Source organism: Drosophila ficusphila, unplaced genomic scaffold (genome assembly GCF_018152265.1).
Source record: "Drosophila ficusphila isolate 14025-0441.05 unplaced genomic scaffold, ASM1815226v1 contig_106, whole genome shotgun sequence".
Taxonomy (NCBI): domain Eukaryota; kingdom Metazoa; phylum Arthropoda; class Insecta; order Diptera; family Drosophilidae; genus Drosophila; species Drosophila ficusphila.
The window spans coordinates 13,911,444-13,928,075 of NW_025063993.1; the positions used below are offsets into that span (position 1 = coordinate 13,911,444).

Sequence of the window (16,632 nt, forward strand, 5' to 3'; positions counted from 1 at the left end):
CGGCAATATCATTCTGATTGGATTTTTGATTTAATTAGTTTTTTAGATCAATTTAGGTATAGGTCAGTACAGACTTTTTAAAAAAAAAAAAAAAAGCGGAAAGAACTATATTATTAAACAAACATTGAATTAACAACTTTATACTGTAACTTAAAAAATTGAATGAAGTAATGCACCTCTTCAAGTAATAAATTTGTAATAAAAGAATTTGTATTTTGAAGAAAATATTTTAATAAATATTTCATCTTAAAATTGTCTTCTTTAATTAAACATATATTTCATTCTAAAAACTATGTATTAATGGTTTAAAACCTCCTGGTTTGCCCCACCGCTTGGGAAGTGCTGGGCGCTGGTGCTCCCTGTTTGGTGGGATCCTCCAGCACCCTCACCACCATTGACGACTTGGGTCCCGTGCACCAGGTGATCCCGTTCTCATCCACCACAAATGTTTCCAGCGTCACCTGGAAGTGCCCGCCACTGGAGATGGGCAGCAAGAAGCTGCCGGAAAGGAAATCGCGCTGCGGTTTCACAATCTGGTTTAGGGTCACCGTGTCATTGGTTCCCTGTTTTGGCAACTCTTGCGAGGATCGGGGTGGCGGCGTAATCAACTGCGAGGTGAGGCTCAACTGCACGGACTCCACGCGGCGGAAATGCTTCTGCTGCTTGCTAAAATGCTGCAGTACACCCTCCACCTTGATCACCAGGTTGCTGCCCGACTGGACATTCACGGGTTCGGTGGCGCTCCTTGGCTGCGGACTGACCGACAGCTTGATCTGCGTGGACTGCAGGATCTGGAAGAAGTAGCGCGGCAGGCAAAGCGGCGTCTTCGTTATGATCTCTATCTGTGCAATAATGACATCCAAATGCCGATTGCTAATGGTCTTGGCATTAGATGGCTCCTGGGGAAGGTTCTTCTGCATCTGTTCCATGCGCTGACAACTAGCCGCAAAGTAGCGCGTTTCCGGATGATCTCCAGTGGTCAGGAAAACGGGAGGTTCCGGTGGCGTGGCATAGCAAATGGATTCAATGATGTGAGCAAACAATGCACATTGAAATTCAGCCACTTCGAGGAACTCCAACGTCACATGATCCGCATCAAAGGACGACTTGTAGAGTCTGGCGTAAGTTTCCTCGCAGGCTTTTAAAGCCTTGACCAGTTTGCGCAACTGATTCGTAACATGACCAAACTTCTGTAAGTAATCCCGAGAGTTCTGAGCCAGACTTCCAGCAATCGCAGGAGGAGGCACAATAACCTGGGCATTCTTTACGGTCACTGCGAGGTGGAGAGTCTGCAGAAACTGTGCCCTAATCTTAAGATACTCCAACTGAAATGTGCATGGGTGCTGGGGCGATGAACAAGCTCTTAAGCTGGCCAGTGCCTGCTGGTAAAGATTACTGGCCATCTCCAAACGTTTCATGAGCGGCAACAAAGGTTCCGGCGCTGCCTTTGGTGCATAATTATCCCGCATGTAGGCGTACTCCAAGCCATAGTTGAGGATGCATTCTGCCTGCGAGATCTGCGACAAGGCGACCAGAAAATAATGCATATGATCGCTGATCACAATCTGCGAAACTTGCGTGTAAATGTGAGCAGCCACATAGTGGTGACCATAGCGACTCGCCGTGCGTGCTATTCTGTACAATGTCCAGCAGTTGAGCCTGCCAAGGCACTTCTCAAAGCACTGCACCACCTTTTGGGGCAGATAACAGCCCATTGTGGTCTGAAGTACCAAAGCACTGAGGATTTCCACTGTTCTCAATTGCTGATCGCAGTTCTCCTGGTCGATGATGGTGTTTAGTTTGTGCAAGATGAGAGGCAAACGAGCCAGCATGGGATTTACCTGAAAATAAATACCTTTAGCTGATGTTTAGTTTAGGTTTAAAGACAGCAGTTACCTTCACAGGGGGCGGTTCATCGGTGTCCATGGCATTGTCATCTCCTATCAAATCTTCTGCCGTGGAAAAGGCATACTTGCGCAGCTGAAAGTGCTCACAGAGACCGACTAGCGCCTCGCACATGAGCTCCGCATTTGCCGGAGGGTAGGCCATCTTATCGCCCAGGGTATTGGTTACGATTTCGATAAAGGAGGTTCCAAATTCGGCGTTAGCTTGGGTAATCCTTATGCCGTAGGTTAACACCCTACGCAAATCCCGGGTGCACTCTGCTCTTTTGGCGGTGCAGAGAAGCAGTCCTTCCATGTGAAGGTTAACCATGTGCAGAATATCCCCCACCTGCTCGCCGCTGGTTTTCTTCTTCAGACCGAACGCCACGAGGACAGAGAGCACAGCCATAGCTTGAGTGGCAGTGGTGTAGTCATCCAATTTGCTGATGCACTGGATGCACAGGCGAAGCAAGGCCTCGCGATGCTCACGAAGCAGCTGCTGGCAGGTGAGTGGGCACTCGCTTAGCTTCAGCAGAATGGAGAGGAAGAGGAACTGCTCCTGGGAGTTCGTACAAGACTCAAATCGGCCAATGAGCGCTCCAATAGCCGGTTTGGGCCAGGCATGGACACTCTGCCGACCGGCAAGTTCGTTAAAAGAGCGCAGGACTTGAATGCGCACCGGTGTCCTTAAGTCCTGCATGAAATCCAGCAGAACATCCAGTTGACCAGGTACTCCCACCAATGTGCGGGAAGATAACTGTGTTAGGGTGTCTATGATGGCCACCACGAAACTCTGTGCCGGATACTTGGGTAGCAGATCCATGCACAGCCTGCTGACCAGCGCCGCTGTGGTGGCCTCGTGATGCATGTGCCGCAGGACGGGAATGAGGAGCAGCTTCATCGGCACAGGCACCTGCAGCGATTCAATCATGTCCGAGATCTTGGCACACATGCTGATGGCAAACGAACTGGACTGGGCGGCAAAACAGCTGCTGGCGTAGATGGCCGCCTCCACCTCCACGGTGTCATGGCTATCCAAAGCACGCCGAATGGCATGGTGCACCTGTTGCTTTTCGGGGATCACCCGGGAGACGGCGCCCAAAGTGCGTAAGAGCAGGGCTCGAGCCACCGGATCGTTGGAGTGCATCACCATAAAGATGCGACGCACAAAGTTGTCGATATTGAGAATCTTGTCCAGATGATTTTCGCTCTGCTGGCAAACGCGAAGCACCCAAAATCGCAGGAGATTCGATCCGCTGACGAAGAACTCGGCCAGTTTTATAAAGGACGAGTTTATGAGGATCGGAAAGGGATACTTTTCGAAGAGCCGAGGGAAACGGACAATAGCCTCGCATTGGATTCCTTGCTTGGCGCTCCGCAATCCCTTGTCCAATTCCATAAGCACCGCATTGGAATCGTGCTCATTTTCGTTGAGAAAACTCTCATTAAACGTGCTGACGCGGGTGCCGGTTAAGTGAGCCATGATTACAGGTGTCTTAGCTCACATTTACCGGGTAAATAAATGGATTTATCAGTTTTTGTTGCAAGAATCGACACAAAAACAAACCGGCTGCGTATGCTTCTTCTTGCTAACTTTCCAATCACAGGGAACGGTGCAATAAGGGCATTTCGTTCATTGTAAAAAATTTGTTAGAAGCGGGATTTTTTGAATATAATACACAGAAAAGCAGCCTACACAAATTTTAAATTGTCATCGTTAATTAAATAGCCCTGTTAACGTATAAATATTTATCCCAAATTTGATATTATCATTTGCCATATTATTTATTTTTATTCATCATCAGAAAAGGTCACACTGTAAGGAATTTCGTGCCGTGTTCGTTTTGAAATAATGTTTGTTTTAACAAAAGGTTTGTTTAAACTAAAATAAACACCATTAGCTGTTTAACAACAATTCTATTTCTCTTCACAGATGACGAAAAGTTTGTTCTGTTGCCCACTAAAAATGTTTACACCGTTGGACGTCAATCCACGGATTTGATCGTGTCCCAGGATCTCAGTATAAGTCGCAATCATGTGCAGTTTCACCTTGCTAAAGAAGACGATGAAGACATCCTGCAAATGGAGGATCTGGGCTCTAGATACGGAACCTTTATTTTCCCAAGGAATTCCCAAAAGCCCCGAAAAGTGGCCGCCAAAACAATAACTCAGTTGCAAGTGGGAATTCGAGTGCGATTTGGCGCAAACACAAGCATTTGGCAGGTGTCCCAACTTGAATTGATCACCGCTGTGTCTGCTTTAACACGACCTGAAATTCAAGAACTCGAAGAGATGCTTCGGCCTATGGGCGGAACTGTGAGTCCAAACTATACTGATGAGTGCACCCATCTCACCATGAACGAAGCTTCGGTAACGGTGAAGCTTCTACACGCTCTGCTCGAAAACAAACCCATTGTCACCTTCGCCTACTGGAGGAAAATGCTCCATTCAGCGCAGAGCATTCATGTCAAGGAGGGCTGGCCACAGCCGGAGGATTACCAGCCCAGCAATATGGATGTTACCTGGCGTCCCGAACGCACTCGTCTGTTTGCCGGCAAGACCTTTGTCTTCATGAATCGCAAACACTTTGAAATGTACGGATCAGTTGTGCAGAAAGCTGGGGCAGCCTGCAAGGATCTTGCTTCTGGTGTACGAAAGACGTTCCTAACAAAGAACGATGTGATAGTTATACAATATGTACCTTCCACTCAGTCGCAGGCCACTGAATCAATAAATAGTATACAAGGTAGGCTTGGAAGTAATGTTAACACCAACACCATTAATTAAACATTTCTTTTAGAAATCCTGGAGCAAAGTGGCAGACGTGTTATCCAGGAGTATGAGATTGGTATGGCATTGCTGCATTGCTCGATCAAGGAGTTCTGCAACCCAGCACACATGTTGATCAACGAATCGTTACCTTCTACTGAGTCAGTAACATCATCGATGGTTTTTAATTCTTCGATAATAGTGCCCAACACGGAACGTCATTCGGCCCAATCCAGTGGCTCTGCCATTTCAGAACTAGTGGTACCCGAATCGGATGCCTCTAGTATGCAGGAGGTGTCTTCCAAACCTGCAACGGAAGCCCTTAAAAGTTATTTGCGTAAACGAAGTCATTCTTTAATTGACTCTTCTGATGAGGAGCAGGAAGCAGCTTTAAAGCGAGCCAAGCCTGTTCCCCAAGCAAAACCAAAGAGAAACGAAGAGAATGCCATCCTTGTGGACTCCTCTGATGAAGAGGAAGCTGCAGCACCAATTAAGCCTGTGACTAGGAGAAGCAAGGCGATTGAAGATGAGGAGGAAGCAGATAAGCCAACTTCAAGTAAACGCATGACAAGACAAAGCAAGGCCACGTCTGAACAGGAAGCTGTTAAACCACCAGTGCCTATTCCAGATCAAAATAAACGAACGTCAAAGCGGGTCAAGCCCATATATTTTGTAGACTCTTCTGATGAGGAGAGCGAAAATTCTGTGAAAGCAAAAGAAACGGCAGATCGAAGCGAAAAAAGAAAGAAACTAGAAGCTCCTGCAGTTGTCAGGACATCGCCACGCCTCAATACCAAACCAGTGGCCACAAATATTACCAACCAACAGCCGGAAACAACTTCACGGAGTACTTCACAAAAGCAAACTGAGCCAAAGTCAGCGGGAAAGCCACTAGAAAGAATTAGTGTAATCAACTTTCTGGAAAAATCACAATCGCATGAATCAGCATCAAAATCTCAGTTACTGTCTCAATCGCAAACACAACCCCAAAAGCGTTTGCGATTGCAACCGCTAAACGAAAGCGACAGCGACGACAATGAAAATGTCTTTAACTTTGCCAGCAGCAAAAAGAAAAAGCATAATGAGAATAAGGATAACCACGAAGATTCCACGGATGGCTTGTTTAATTTTAACTCGGAAAAAGCAAGCGATCCTGTTGACCAGGACTCCGTGCTGACTGAACCCTTTCAGCCGGATTCAGAAGCAAAGACAAAATCTAAGTACGTGGTTGTGCAACGCAAGGAAATGCCCAAAAAAGTGGACGTCAGTGGTTGGTTATCGTGTAGCAGGCTTCATGATACTATCGAACCCGAGATAAAAACAGAAGACAAGCTGGAAAACTCCATTAAGGCGGATCCCGATGAGGAAAAGTGGCTGGCGGCCATGAAAGACAGCATTCAGGTGCGCATGTGCAACCTTACCATCATCAAACGCTCTCAAGAGGAAGTAGATGCTTCTATCAATATTTCTGTGAGCAAGTACAGCGGACGCAAGAACTTTAAAACCTTTGTCAAGGTGCGTAATTGAATAATGAAAGACATTTATTTTCAACTGATTTTGAATCTCTTTTTAGACAAACAATCCTCATCCACAGCGACGCATTGTGGGTTTGAAGAGTATGCAGCTAGTAGACGGCATGGTGACCTGTCTTTAAAATGTTGGCCAAGGTTCTTATTGAAATAATGAAGAAGGTTCATGTGTTAAAGTGATTTTGCACCTCCTTTCAGAATAACAATCCTTATCCTCGACTATTTTAAGAACTATGGACAGGAAGAACAATGGACATCACGGTGACCTGTCTTTAATTAAATGTCTTCTTGTTATTTGTATACAAGTTTGTTTTTGCCTATGTAAAAGTTTACTTTATTTTGCTTACAATAAATTTGCGAAATATGCTTAACGCTTTTGCGGGATCCTTCGACAATTTACGCTGAAAAAGCGTCTGGGCGCCTAGCCACTCGTGTTTGGGTATTTTCTTAGTTAAACAGCTTTCGGGAACTGGAGTCTGTTGTCTAGCCTTCGATTCGCGGGCAATAAATTTCTGGGCATCCGCAACGGTGGCCAGAACCTCTTCATTAAATTTGACTTCGGTTACAGCTTGAGCAGGGGACTCCTTTCTCTCAACAATAGTTCCCACATCGGATTTGGCCTCCAATTTGGCTTTTTCCAGTTTGGTTACTACCTTTTTGGGTTTCAAGACCAAAGTTGGAGTATTGGTTTCTTTTGCTTGACTATGTGTGTTCTTAATAAGTTCTAATTTAGCAGGTAGCTCTTGATTTTCCTTCAGAAACTTGTGTTTTGCCACCTGAGGGAAGTGAGGTACTTGCGGGCGCAGTTTGTTATATAGACTGGCACATCTACTGGCCTGTGCGGAACTCAGTTTGTTAATTTTGGCTAGGGCTGCAATAAGCAAAGTGGTAAACTCCATGAAGAAGTTGTTGCGCAGGAGTTTGGTAAAATATGAGGCTGCCGCATGGCAACATTCCCTGATCCGCTCGTGAAGATGATAGAAGCCCATCAGGCGCACCAAAATAAACTCAAAGTTGCTCCTCGTGGGCATGGCTCCGCCCAGATTTTCATCGCAGACATCCGGCAGAGCACCACGAAACTGCTGCAGATCCCTGGCCAAATCCAAACGGAGAAGGCGGCACAGCGCGGAGTTTAATTTACAGACAGACCGGAATCCCGGCATGTTCCGAAAGGAGTTCTTCCTGCGAGCCATCAGTCTCCCAATCAAGGCCGCTGTTTCATCGAACTCCATGGCGTCGGGTTCGGACAACTGTTGCAGGAACCTGTTGATAACCACAAACACACTTTTGGCTATTTTGAAGAAAGAAAACTTGTTAAGAGTAAGAGTTTTGATTGCCAACGATTGCCACCTACCAAAACCAGTGTCCTCTACTTGAAGAGTTACCAAGGGCGGTTGTTTTAACTCAAATTCATTCCAAAAATACAGATTATCCGTAGCCATGCTGCGATTCGGAAAAAGGTAAACAGAAGAATTGTTACAGCAGTGTTGTGGTTTCTAATAGCTAGATTTGGCTTTTTTAGAATGTCTAGAATTTAATATTTTGTTTAATGTAATGCTTTGGTCACACTGCAGCTACACGTGCAAGTAGCGATTTATAAACATTTTGTATTACCAATAAAATATGAAGAAAAAGCAGGTGGAAAGTGCATCCGAGGACTCCGAGGGATCCAACGAAGAGGAGCTGCAGGCGGATGACTCCGAGGGTTTTGACGATGAGGATCTGCAAGCGGAAGACTCCGAGGATGAGGAATCCGGAGATTCCGAACAGGATCTTGGTGCCAGTGACACTGAGTCCGATGAAGATGACAGCGAGGATGAGGAAGTTAAGACTGTACCCAAAAGCCGGGCAGAGATTATTGACGAGCAGATCCACACCAAGTACGACCAGCTTAAAGGCACCCGGCTTTACGTCCGCTTTCCCCAGAAATTGCCACTGGACTTGGAAGAGTTCAATGCCAAGGTGAAGGCGTTGCACCCACTGGTGGTTAAGTCCTCAAAGCCGCGCCAAAAGCACGCCCGCTTCTGCCTAGTTGATTTCGGGTCCAAGGAAAATCGTGACCAAGCCTTTAAGGACATTAAAACCAACATCGAGAAGGATGCCAAGTATAAGGGTATATATGTTTCCCTACCCAAAACTGATTCCGATGATTTTGTAAACGAACTGGTGACGCGCAAGCAGACATCTCTGGAGAACAAACGCACCAAGGCGCTGATGAAGCGGGCCACCAAGAAAGGGCAGACCAAAGGCCACTTCACCTCTTCCGTGGTCATAACCAATCTGCCCAAAACCAGTTCGGTGGCTCAGGTTCGACAGCTGTTCGAGGAGGCAGTGGACATTCAAATAAAGCCAGGAAAGGGCAAGTTCCGTAACTACAGCACTGCGACCGTAACCCTACCAACAACCCACGATGCACGCAAGGTCATTAAAAAAAAACTGAGTCTATCGGGCACGCCACTGACACTGCGGTTCAACACTCAGAAAAAGCGAAGCCCGAAAGATAAGCTCAAGCAAAAAGCGGAAAACGGGAAGTCCCCCAAAAAGAACCAGAAAACACAAGTGGAAAAAGGGAAGTCCCCCAAAATTGAGAAACAGAAAGTAAATCTGAAGAGAAAATCGCCTAAGGAGAAGACCAACAATATTAAGACCCCCAAGAAGTTAAAGAAACTAAGCGCTGAATAGAGAATAATTAATGTTTCCTAATTTTAATAAAAATACCCATTTTTAATTGACAATTAAAACATAACTAGTAGTTGGTTTTTATGTTTTGTTAAAATAATGGCATGTTACCTTACTGTTGGTAAAATTTTGACCCAATTAAAAAACAGCTCCTTTAAATTTTTAAAATATTTATTATCGTACACGATATACAGACATAGATATATTTATATATATATTTTTAGTAAGCCGGCTGAGTGATTTACTGGATATACATTGATTGGTTACTTTAGCTTATATTCTTATGAGATTTTTATGTGCACAGAGTTTTCATTCGCGTAAACTTGACGGGTTCATGTGATCGATTTGTAGCTTCAAAGGTGTATTTATCCAACAGTAAGCGCGGGTAGGTAAAAGTAATTCATATGTATAGTTTCAATCCTAGTACAAAATATTCAACATTTGCGTATATGCATTAACAGGGGGCTTCCTCAGCTGCAATCTACTTAGCGATATACATACATACATATGTAAATATTTGTTTATATCGCATATAAACATATATCAACCGTGCACCGCAACCCGTAAATCCTGTTGCTGTGCATCGCGTTATTCGCTTTATTGATTTTTTGCAATACTACAGACCCCACCAAAAGCGGGTGAGGAGAATCGATACGTGGGCAAAAAGACTGGGGGAAACGCAGCAAAAGTTAGTTTTTATGAGGGGACAAAAATGCACATCAAATGGGGAAATTGAAACGCGTTTCCATTTTGTATAGCTCGGTTTAGGTAGTAAATATTCTTAGTTTCTAAAATGAATTGATTTTAGTTATTCAAAAATTGTGTAAATATAATCAAAATTTATATTTCCTTTCGTAGCTCTATGAATTCCAGAAACAAAGCCGTCGCCAGCCGCTCTCCGTTTACTGATCTGTTCACTTCTCGCTATCAAGCAGTCTCACATGTTTGCTGTTATTTGTTCTTACTCCTCTTGTTTTGTTTCATTCTGATCTTAAAACTCATTACTCATCATTTTTAATTTCTCTCTGTTCATGGTCGCCCTTGGTTTCCCTGTAACAGGCTCCGCGGGCTCCTTCTATAAGGCGTTGAACATCCGCTCAATTTGCTGATAAACTGATTTTTGCAAAAAGCCCTTACATATGCATTTAAGACAAATATTTGTTTGTATTCACTTCAGAAAGTGTGGGTCGTGTGACTGATAAGGAAAGAATTCAAGAGCCTGCTCCTATCTGGCCCGCTTTAAATCAGCTCTGGGGGTTATCGTTGAATTAAAGAACTGACTTTACTTGACTTATGAGTGTGTGTGTGTGTGTTTGGGATTTATAGGGAAAAAAGTGGTTCTCTTTGGATAGCAGTTATGTGGATAGTAGTTCCCCGCGTTTAAATTACGTGTGCAGCAACCGATCTCTGGCCGATGGCGAGCAGTTTTGCGGAGCTGCCGCCGCTCCGCCACCACTGCCACCGCCCATCATTTGAGTGGGAGGCGGCGGTGGTGGTTGCGCCGGCGGCGATCTCAGCGGTATCGAAGGCTGGACGAACCGCACACGTTCCGCATCTGTTGATGCGGCACTGCTGCTGGCCGCCGCCGCTCCGGCTGCCGCGTTGAAGGCCGACGTAAAGGCGGTGGCGGCTCAAAGGGTGTGGTAGTTGCGCTCGTTGCGGGCCTTGTAGAACTTGTAGGCCACTAATCCGATGGCCAGCAGGCCCAGGGTCAGAACGATCCCGCCGATGAACGAGGATCCATCAAAATGGCCGCACGGCACCGGCTTTGGCGCCGGAGTGGTCGATGTATGCGGTGGCGGCGTGGTTGTGGTCGAGTTCGGAGGCGGAGTGGTCGACGTGGTTGTCGGAGCGGTTGTTGTTGTTGTGGTGGTGGTAGTGGTGCTGGCCGGAGTTGTAGAACTTGTGGTCGTTGTGGATTTGGGCGTAGTAGTTGTTGTGGCTGGTGTTGTCGATGTGGTTGGTGGCGGCGTAGTGGTCTTTTCAGTTGTGGTGGTCACCGGCGCAGTCGTAGTGGTTTCCGGCGGTGGAGTTGAGGTGGTTGGAACTGTGGTGTTGTTATCTTTAGAAGCCGGCGTAGTAACGGTCACTAAAAAGGGGAGGAACCCGTTAATGCGAAGGTTTGTTTGGTTTTTACTTTGCTTATCATCGATCAATTTTGAAGAATATAAATACTGAAATATATCACAATTTGCTTATCACCGAAATTTTCAGGGAATATTATGAATGTGTGAATTTATATATTTATCAAAACTTGAACGTAAAAGTCTGGGAATGGTAAAGTAATCAGCAAGATAATGATGGAGAAATTTGTCAATGTGAGTCATCGAAAACCGAGGGCATTGAACAAACCAAGAGATAAGCACACAAGTGCTATTAATTAATACAAGAGATTTTTATAAAAATAAAATGATCAAGAAATGTCAAAAGTCAATGATGTCAAGCAGGGGAAAGTGTTCAAAGGTCGAGCTTAGTTAAACACTGAACTTAATAAGATGACAAAAAAGGAATCTGTAATTCTGTCATTTGACCACTTAAAGAAAATAATATGTAATTTGTTAAGCTATTTAAAATAAACAGAAAATTTCACGGAAATTAAAAAAGAAAAGAAAAGATGAAACAAAAATGTTGTGTCGCTGAAACTAGGTTAAAACTGTGTAATTTCGATAAGATTCGATAATTAAACAAAATAAGCAAAATTGACCTTTGGAAATGATGGTCGGTTTGTTAAACTTGGTAAAGTATTATTAGTTCTTTCAGCGAGAACATTACCCCAAATCGAACTAAGAGAAAATGGCCGGAGAATTGATATTCAATATAGTAATTGGCATTTAAAAACCCCCACACCCACACAACCGCAACTGCTTTCTCACACGTATGCATGCAGATGCAAGTGTGTGATTTCACAATTGAGAAATGAGTGTTCCTGATTTTCAATTTGATATCAATTCGACTTTATTCAATTTAGGACTTACCTTCATCGCATAAATTTGCTGAGAACAGGCCAACAAACAGGCACAAGATTAGGAATTTAGCCTGCCGATTCATTGTGGTCGGTAAAAAATATACTCTAAACGCAATTGACGGTGTGTTGAAGTATCTGAAAATATGCGGCGCTGTTGCCCACAAAAAATTGTTTTTCAAGGCGTGGGGGATCTGCAAACACTGCTGGATTTAGAGTATTGCACAACTGGCGAAGGCGCCGAGCTCAGATTTCGCTCACCCACAAATTAAAGCAACGCGCAATTAAGGAATGAATAACACGACACGAAGAAAAGATTTTTTATGCCAACTCGATAATTTGTCGCATCCCGATACATCGCCAGCTGTGCACTTTCATGCAGCCCTGGAATTTCCCTCTTTTTAGAAGGGGGGTTCTGTTAAAGTGTTTTTAGCTACAACAATCTATAACTATTTGATTTAGGCAGACTCATGTTGATAGTTACTGATTTTGCTTAATTGCACTTTATGTAAATTAAAAAACATTTTTAGTTTGATGGGCAAAAGAAAACTGTTCAAAGTACGGAACTTCAGCATAATTTAAGTCGTATTTTTAACCGGGGATCATTAAGGAATGTTTTCCATTGGCAAAAATCCATTGTCGTTTGTTTTATTACACAATTCTTAACTTAAATACTTGGATATGTGTCAATAGAAGATTCAATTCCTAGCTTATTTTTTTTGAATGTGTACCAGTGGAATCATTTGTGGCGGTTGTTGCCACTTTCACTTTATTTTCGTAACTCAGAACGGTAACACTTGTGGTGATTCAGATTCAGTCTTACTATTATTTTTGCCTGTTTATGGCCCCATAGCACTCGAAATTGGATTTAGCCTAAAAGGACAGAGTGGAAGTGTGAAGTGAAGATGACCTCGTACGTGCGTGCCATGTACGACTTCAGCGGGGAGCCCGGATCCTCGGAGCTTTCGATCGCCACCGGAGACGTGCTTTCGGTGACGCGCAGCGATGTGGGCGAGGGCTGGTGGGAGGGCAAGAACGCCCGGGGGCAGATTGGCCTCTTTCCGGCGGCCTACGTGGAGGTGATGTCGGCGGCGGAGGCCCAGAAGCTAAGCGCCAGCGGAGCCACCTCAGTGCCTCAGGTTGCTGATCCCTTTGCCACGCCAGCTCCTCCACGTTACGATCAAACAGCCGATGACGATGGGAGCAACTGGGATGATGAGGACGATTGGAGCGATGACAACGACACATACTCGGAGATTGGACCGGCTGGAAATAGGGGCTCAGGCCAGGCGGCACGCTCTGCAGGATTATCGCACTCCACCAGCGATTACGATAACAAACACCTACCCATCGCTCCCAACGATGACACCCAATCGCTGGCCTCCGCCGCGGGTGGAGGTTCTGGTGCCGCCGGGACCGTCAAGAAGGGCATGTTTGCCAAGAGCTCTGATTCGTACATACTCGGCCTGTCCAGCCCCAAGGAGAAGATACCAGAATGCGAGATGGCCTACATTACCCAGCAGGAGGATTCCATCTACCAGTGGACGCAAAATCACTCGCCCTACTCCGTTGTGGTGGCCAGTCCCAAAAAGGAGTCCAAGTTCAAGGGGATGAAGACGTTTATCGCCTACCAACTAACGCCTAGCTTCAACAACATATCCGTAAGTTAACTGCTCCGGCTGATATCGCCGTGATTAACAACACAATACGATAAAGCTCGCCGCTTATGACTGTCTGTGTATCTTACGGGTGCAGGGTTTCTTTTCAGCTTTTCACTCCGTCTTTATTTGATAATATGTGGCTTTTTTCCTCTCTACTTTCTGCCAAGGGTAAATTGGGCTTGGTCATGTGCTTTCGGCAAGACAAAGCGTTGACGGATTGAAAGAAAGAACAATCCTTTGTTTATCGAAACTCCGCACTAATTGCCGGTCAACATTTTCCCAACCCAATCGACCCTGGGATGACCTTTTGTTCATTTTAATTTGATGGGGCACACAGCAACTGAAATAACTTTCTTTTTCTGGTTTTTCTTCTGCAAAATCTAAACTTTTTTTATTTCTTGAATATTTGTTTATTTTCTGACTTGCACTTCCTTGCAAAGAATATTTTTCCTTTGTATGCGGTGTTCTTAAATAATCATAAAATAAAGTAATGTTGTTTTATTGCTCATTGGGGATTTTAATCTTTTTTTATATCTTTAAATAGCCATTAAAACTAGGCAGTAGGGTATAAAAGCTTCGCTACAGCACTTGAAATTCTTCTTTGTTGGGGCAATTCTGACCGACCGACCAACTGGTAGCCAACGCAATTGCAATGATTGCTTCTGCTTGTAGACATGACTCAACAGCAAGCGCCTCTGACCCTCCACTCCGAGTTCCATTTTCCGTGTCACATTTCACAATTAATTGGTCATATCTAATCTGGGTTTCCCTTTCGTTTAGGTGTCGCGTCGCTACAAGCATTTCGACTGGTTGCACGAACGTTTGGTCGACAAGTTCTGCCTGATTCCGGTGCCACCGCTGCCGGACAAGCAGATCTCCGGCCGCTATGAAGAGCAATTTGTGGAACATAGACGCGTTCAGCTGCAGGAGTTCGTGGACTGGGTGTGCCGCCATCCGGTGATCTCGAAATGCGAGGTCTGGTACCATTTCCTCACCTGCCGCGACGAGAAGATCTGGAAGTCGGGCAAGCGCAAGGCGGAACGCGATCCCTACATGGGCGTCAACTACTGCCTGGCCATCTCGCCGCCGGACAAGAATCTGCTGCACTCAAAGGTCGATGCCCAGTTGGAGCTGGGCACCCAGTTCATCCACAGCATGGACGTGGCGGTGCGCAATCTGAACAACATTTCCAACGACATGGCCAAGCGCTCGATGTCGCAGAGTAAAAAGGAGTTCCAGCGCATCGGCGACGGTCTTTCCGACCTGGCCAAGGCGTTGGCCATCGATGAGCGGCGTGCGCCCACGCGGAACGCTGTTCCGCTCTCCGAGAGCGTCGGACGCATCGGTGGCATCTTTATTGGTATTGGCCAGGCCTTCGGCGACCAGCCAAAGCACGATTGGATTCCGCTCTCCGACCGACTGCACATCTACAGGTGAGTTAACCTCCGAAAAAGGGAAAGGGAAATATGTACATGTAGCTATGGAACGTTTCTTAAGACTTAACTGGTTTGATGACGTAAAAAAAAAAAGAAATTGCTAGAAACTGTTGTTAACTCTTTGGTATTCTATTTTGTGCTGACTCATTATTTAAACTTTTACAAATCAGGCGGCAAGAAAACAACAGAAAATTAAAAGAATTAATTTCTATTAGAAGAAAAAGATTAGTACTTTGTTAACATTGACTTATAGCTAAAAAAAGCAAATTAATTGTTTTGATTTTTAATGGTTTACTTTTAAAAAGTAAACATTCTTTTCATAGAAATAATAATCTGCTAAGTGCGAAAGTATCAATGTTTAATCAAACCTATTTCCGTGCCAATAGTTTATTTTTAGTTCTTACGTATGCTGACCTTTATTGTGGTGTTAACAAAGAGATATATTGCGTGGTCTATTGTTAGGTTTCGGTGTTAGGTGAAAGTGTTGTAATCTGCCAACAGAAGTTGTGAATAGCATGAAGTTAAACCATTATCTAATATTTTGTTTTCTTTTTCCAAAAAGGGGCGTTCTTAACTGCTTTCCGGATATCTTTTCGACGCATAAGGGCGCCATCCAGAAGCGAAAGGACTGCGAGCGATTGGCCGGCGAGGGCAAGATGAACAATCCCCAGCTGCACGACGTGAACCGACGCACGGACGTCGTTTCCTACACGGTTCTGGCCGAGCTGACCCACTTCAAGAGCGAACGGGATACGCATTTAAAGCACACGCTTAAGAATTTCATTGCCGAGCAGATTAAATTCTACCAGGGAGTGGTGGCGCGTTTGCAGGAGGCCAGCCGCCAAATTGAGTAGCTTGACCCGTGGACTTATCGTTGGAGATCGGCTGGGAGCACAAAGCAACAAAAGGATGGAACCATACCGAGCACACACTTTCACGGGAATATACAATGATATAGCTGAAACGATTTGCACGCGCGCATTCCAAATGCCTTAGAAAGGAACGATTACTTTAAGAGTGGTTCTAACTAAATGTTTAACAGAAACAAAAAAAAATATTACATAATGTTGTTTTTAAGTGAAAAGTTGCGTATTTATACAGAAATTAACTTTTATATGCCTATTATACACTGAACTTGGAAAACAAATACAATTATATTTATAAAAAGCACCTATGAATGCCCGCACACTTCGAAATGTACTTCTAAAGCTCTGGATTGTTCAGATAGAGTAGATATAGATAGCACTCGCCAAGTAAAAGTCGGTTTATTTTGCTATTCTGTTGCCTTTATCAGCGAAATTCTCTAAAAGGGTTCTCTTTATTTTTCCATTTTCATGATCATGCTTTTTGCTTTGCCATTTTCGTGTTAATAAGTTTTGTGATTCTTGTGTTTGGTTTTCGTATCTAGAACATAAATGTTAGATTGCACATGTTAGGGATTTCCATTTTCATTTCCATCGTGTTCATAAATAATCAGCGTAATAACTAGTAAAAACAAAAAAGAAAACACATTTCGGAATGAATACAAAATTGGTTGTTTGCCTTTTAGCGCTGCGGTTTTTGTTTGTTGGTTTCGTTTTTGTTTATGTTTGTTTTTTGGTGAGGGTCAAGAGGTCGGTCCGAGGATTGTCCTGGCATAAAGGAGGATAGACGGAGTGGGAACTTGGGATAGAGGATCGGTTGGGAATCACTAAGTGTAATACATCTAGATAA

At 44.5% G+C, this 16,632-nt stretch overlaps 6 protein-coding genes across 6 annotated transcripts; 3 read left to right on the plus strand and 3 right to left on the minus strand.

Moving 5' to 3' along the window:
* Positions 1-241: 241 nt before the first annotated feature.
* Positions 242-3,466, minus strand: LOC108087562 (integrator complex subunit 7). Its single transcript, XM_017184989.1, has 2 exons — positions 1,897-3,466; positions 242-1,841 (listed from the first exon to the last, which is right to left on the minus strand). The coding sequence occupies exons 1-2, from the start codon at positions 3,364-3,366 to the stop codon at positions 306-308; spliced, it is 3,006 nt and encodes a 1,001-aa protein (XP_017040478.1). The 5' UTR covers positions 3,367-3,466; the 3' UTR covers positions 242-305.
* A 198-nt stretch (positions 3,467-3,664) lies between these two features.
* On the plus strand, positions 3,665-6,547 carry LOC108087575 (nibrin). Its single transcript, XM_017185006.1, has 5 exons — positions 3,665-3,754; positions 3,817-4,629; positions 4,684-6,167; positions 6,226-6,319; positions 6,380-6,547. Exons 1-4 carry the CDS (start codon positions 3,736-3,738, stop codon positions 6,304-6,306), a joined length of 2,397 nt encoding a protein of 798 aa, XP_017040495.1. The 5' UTR covers positions 3,665-3,735; the 3' UTR covers positions 6,307-6,319; positions 6,380-6,547.
* Positions 6,438-7,635, minus strand: LOC108087576. Its single transcript, XM_017185007.1, has 2 exons — positions 7,536-7,635; positions 6,438-7,472 (listed from the first exon to the last, which is right to left on the minus strand). Exons 1-2 carry the CDS (start codon positions 7,621-7,623, stop codon positions 6,511-6,513), a joined length of 1,050 nt encoding a protein of 349 aa, XP_017040496.1. The 5' UTR covers positions 7,624-7,635; the 3' UTR covers positions 6,438-6,510.
* Positions 7,636-7,747: 112 nt separating this feature from the next.
* LOC108087552 (nucleolin) lies at positions 7,748-8,927 on the plus strand. The gene has a single exon (XM_017184973.2). The coding sequence runs from the start codon at positions 7,805-7,807 to the stop codon at positions 8,861-8,863; it is 1,059 nt and encodes a 352-aa protein (XP_017040462.2). The 5' UTR covers positions 7,748-7,804; the 3' UTR covers positions 8,864-8,927.
* Positions 8,928-9,013: 86 nt separating this feature from the next.
* Positions 9,014-12,158, minus strand: LOC108087553 (sialomucin core protein 24). Its single transcript, XM_017184974.2, is given in 3 exon segments — positions 9,014-10,949; positions 11,836-12,025; positions 12,084-12,158. Coding segments are annotated over 2 exon segments (777 nt in total). The 5' UTR covers positions 11,909-12,025; positions 12,084-12,158; the 3' UTR covers positions 9,014-10,245.
* Positions 12,159-12,614: 456 nt separating this feature from the next.
* LOC108087497 (sorting nexin-33) lies at positions 12,615-16,089 on the plus strand. Its single transcript, XM_017184893.2, has 3 exons — positions 12,615-13,483; positions 14,264-14,916; positions 15,482-16,089. Exons 1-3 carry the CDS (start codon positions 12,728-12,730, stop codon positions 15,771-15,773), a joined length of 1,701 nt encoding a protein of 566 aa, XP_017040382.1. The 5' UTR covers positions 12,615-12,727; the 3' UTR covers positions 15,774-16,089.
* Positions 16,090-16,632: the final 543 nt, after the last annotated feature.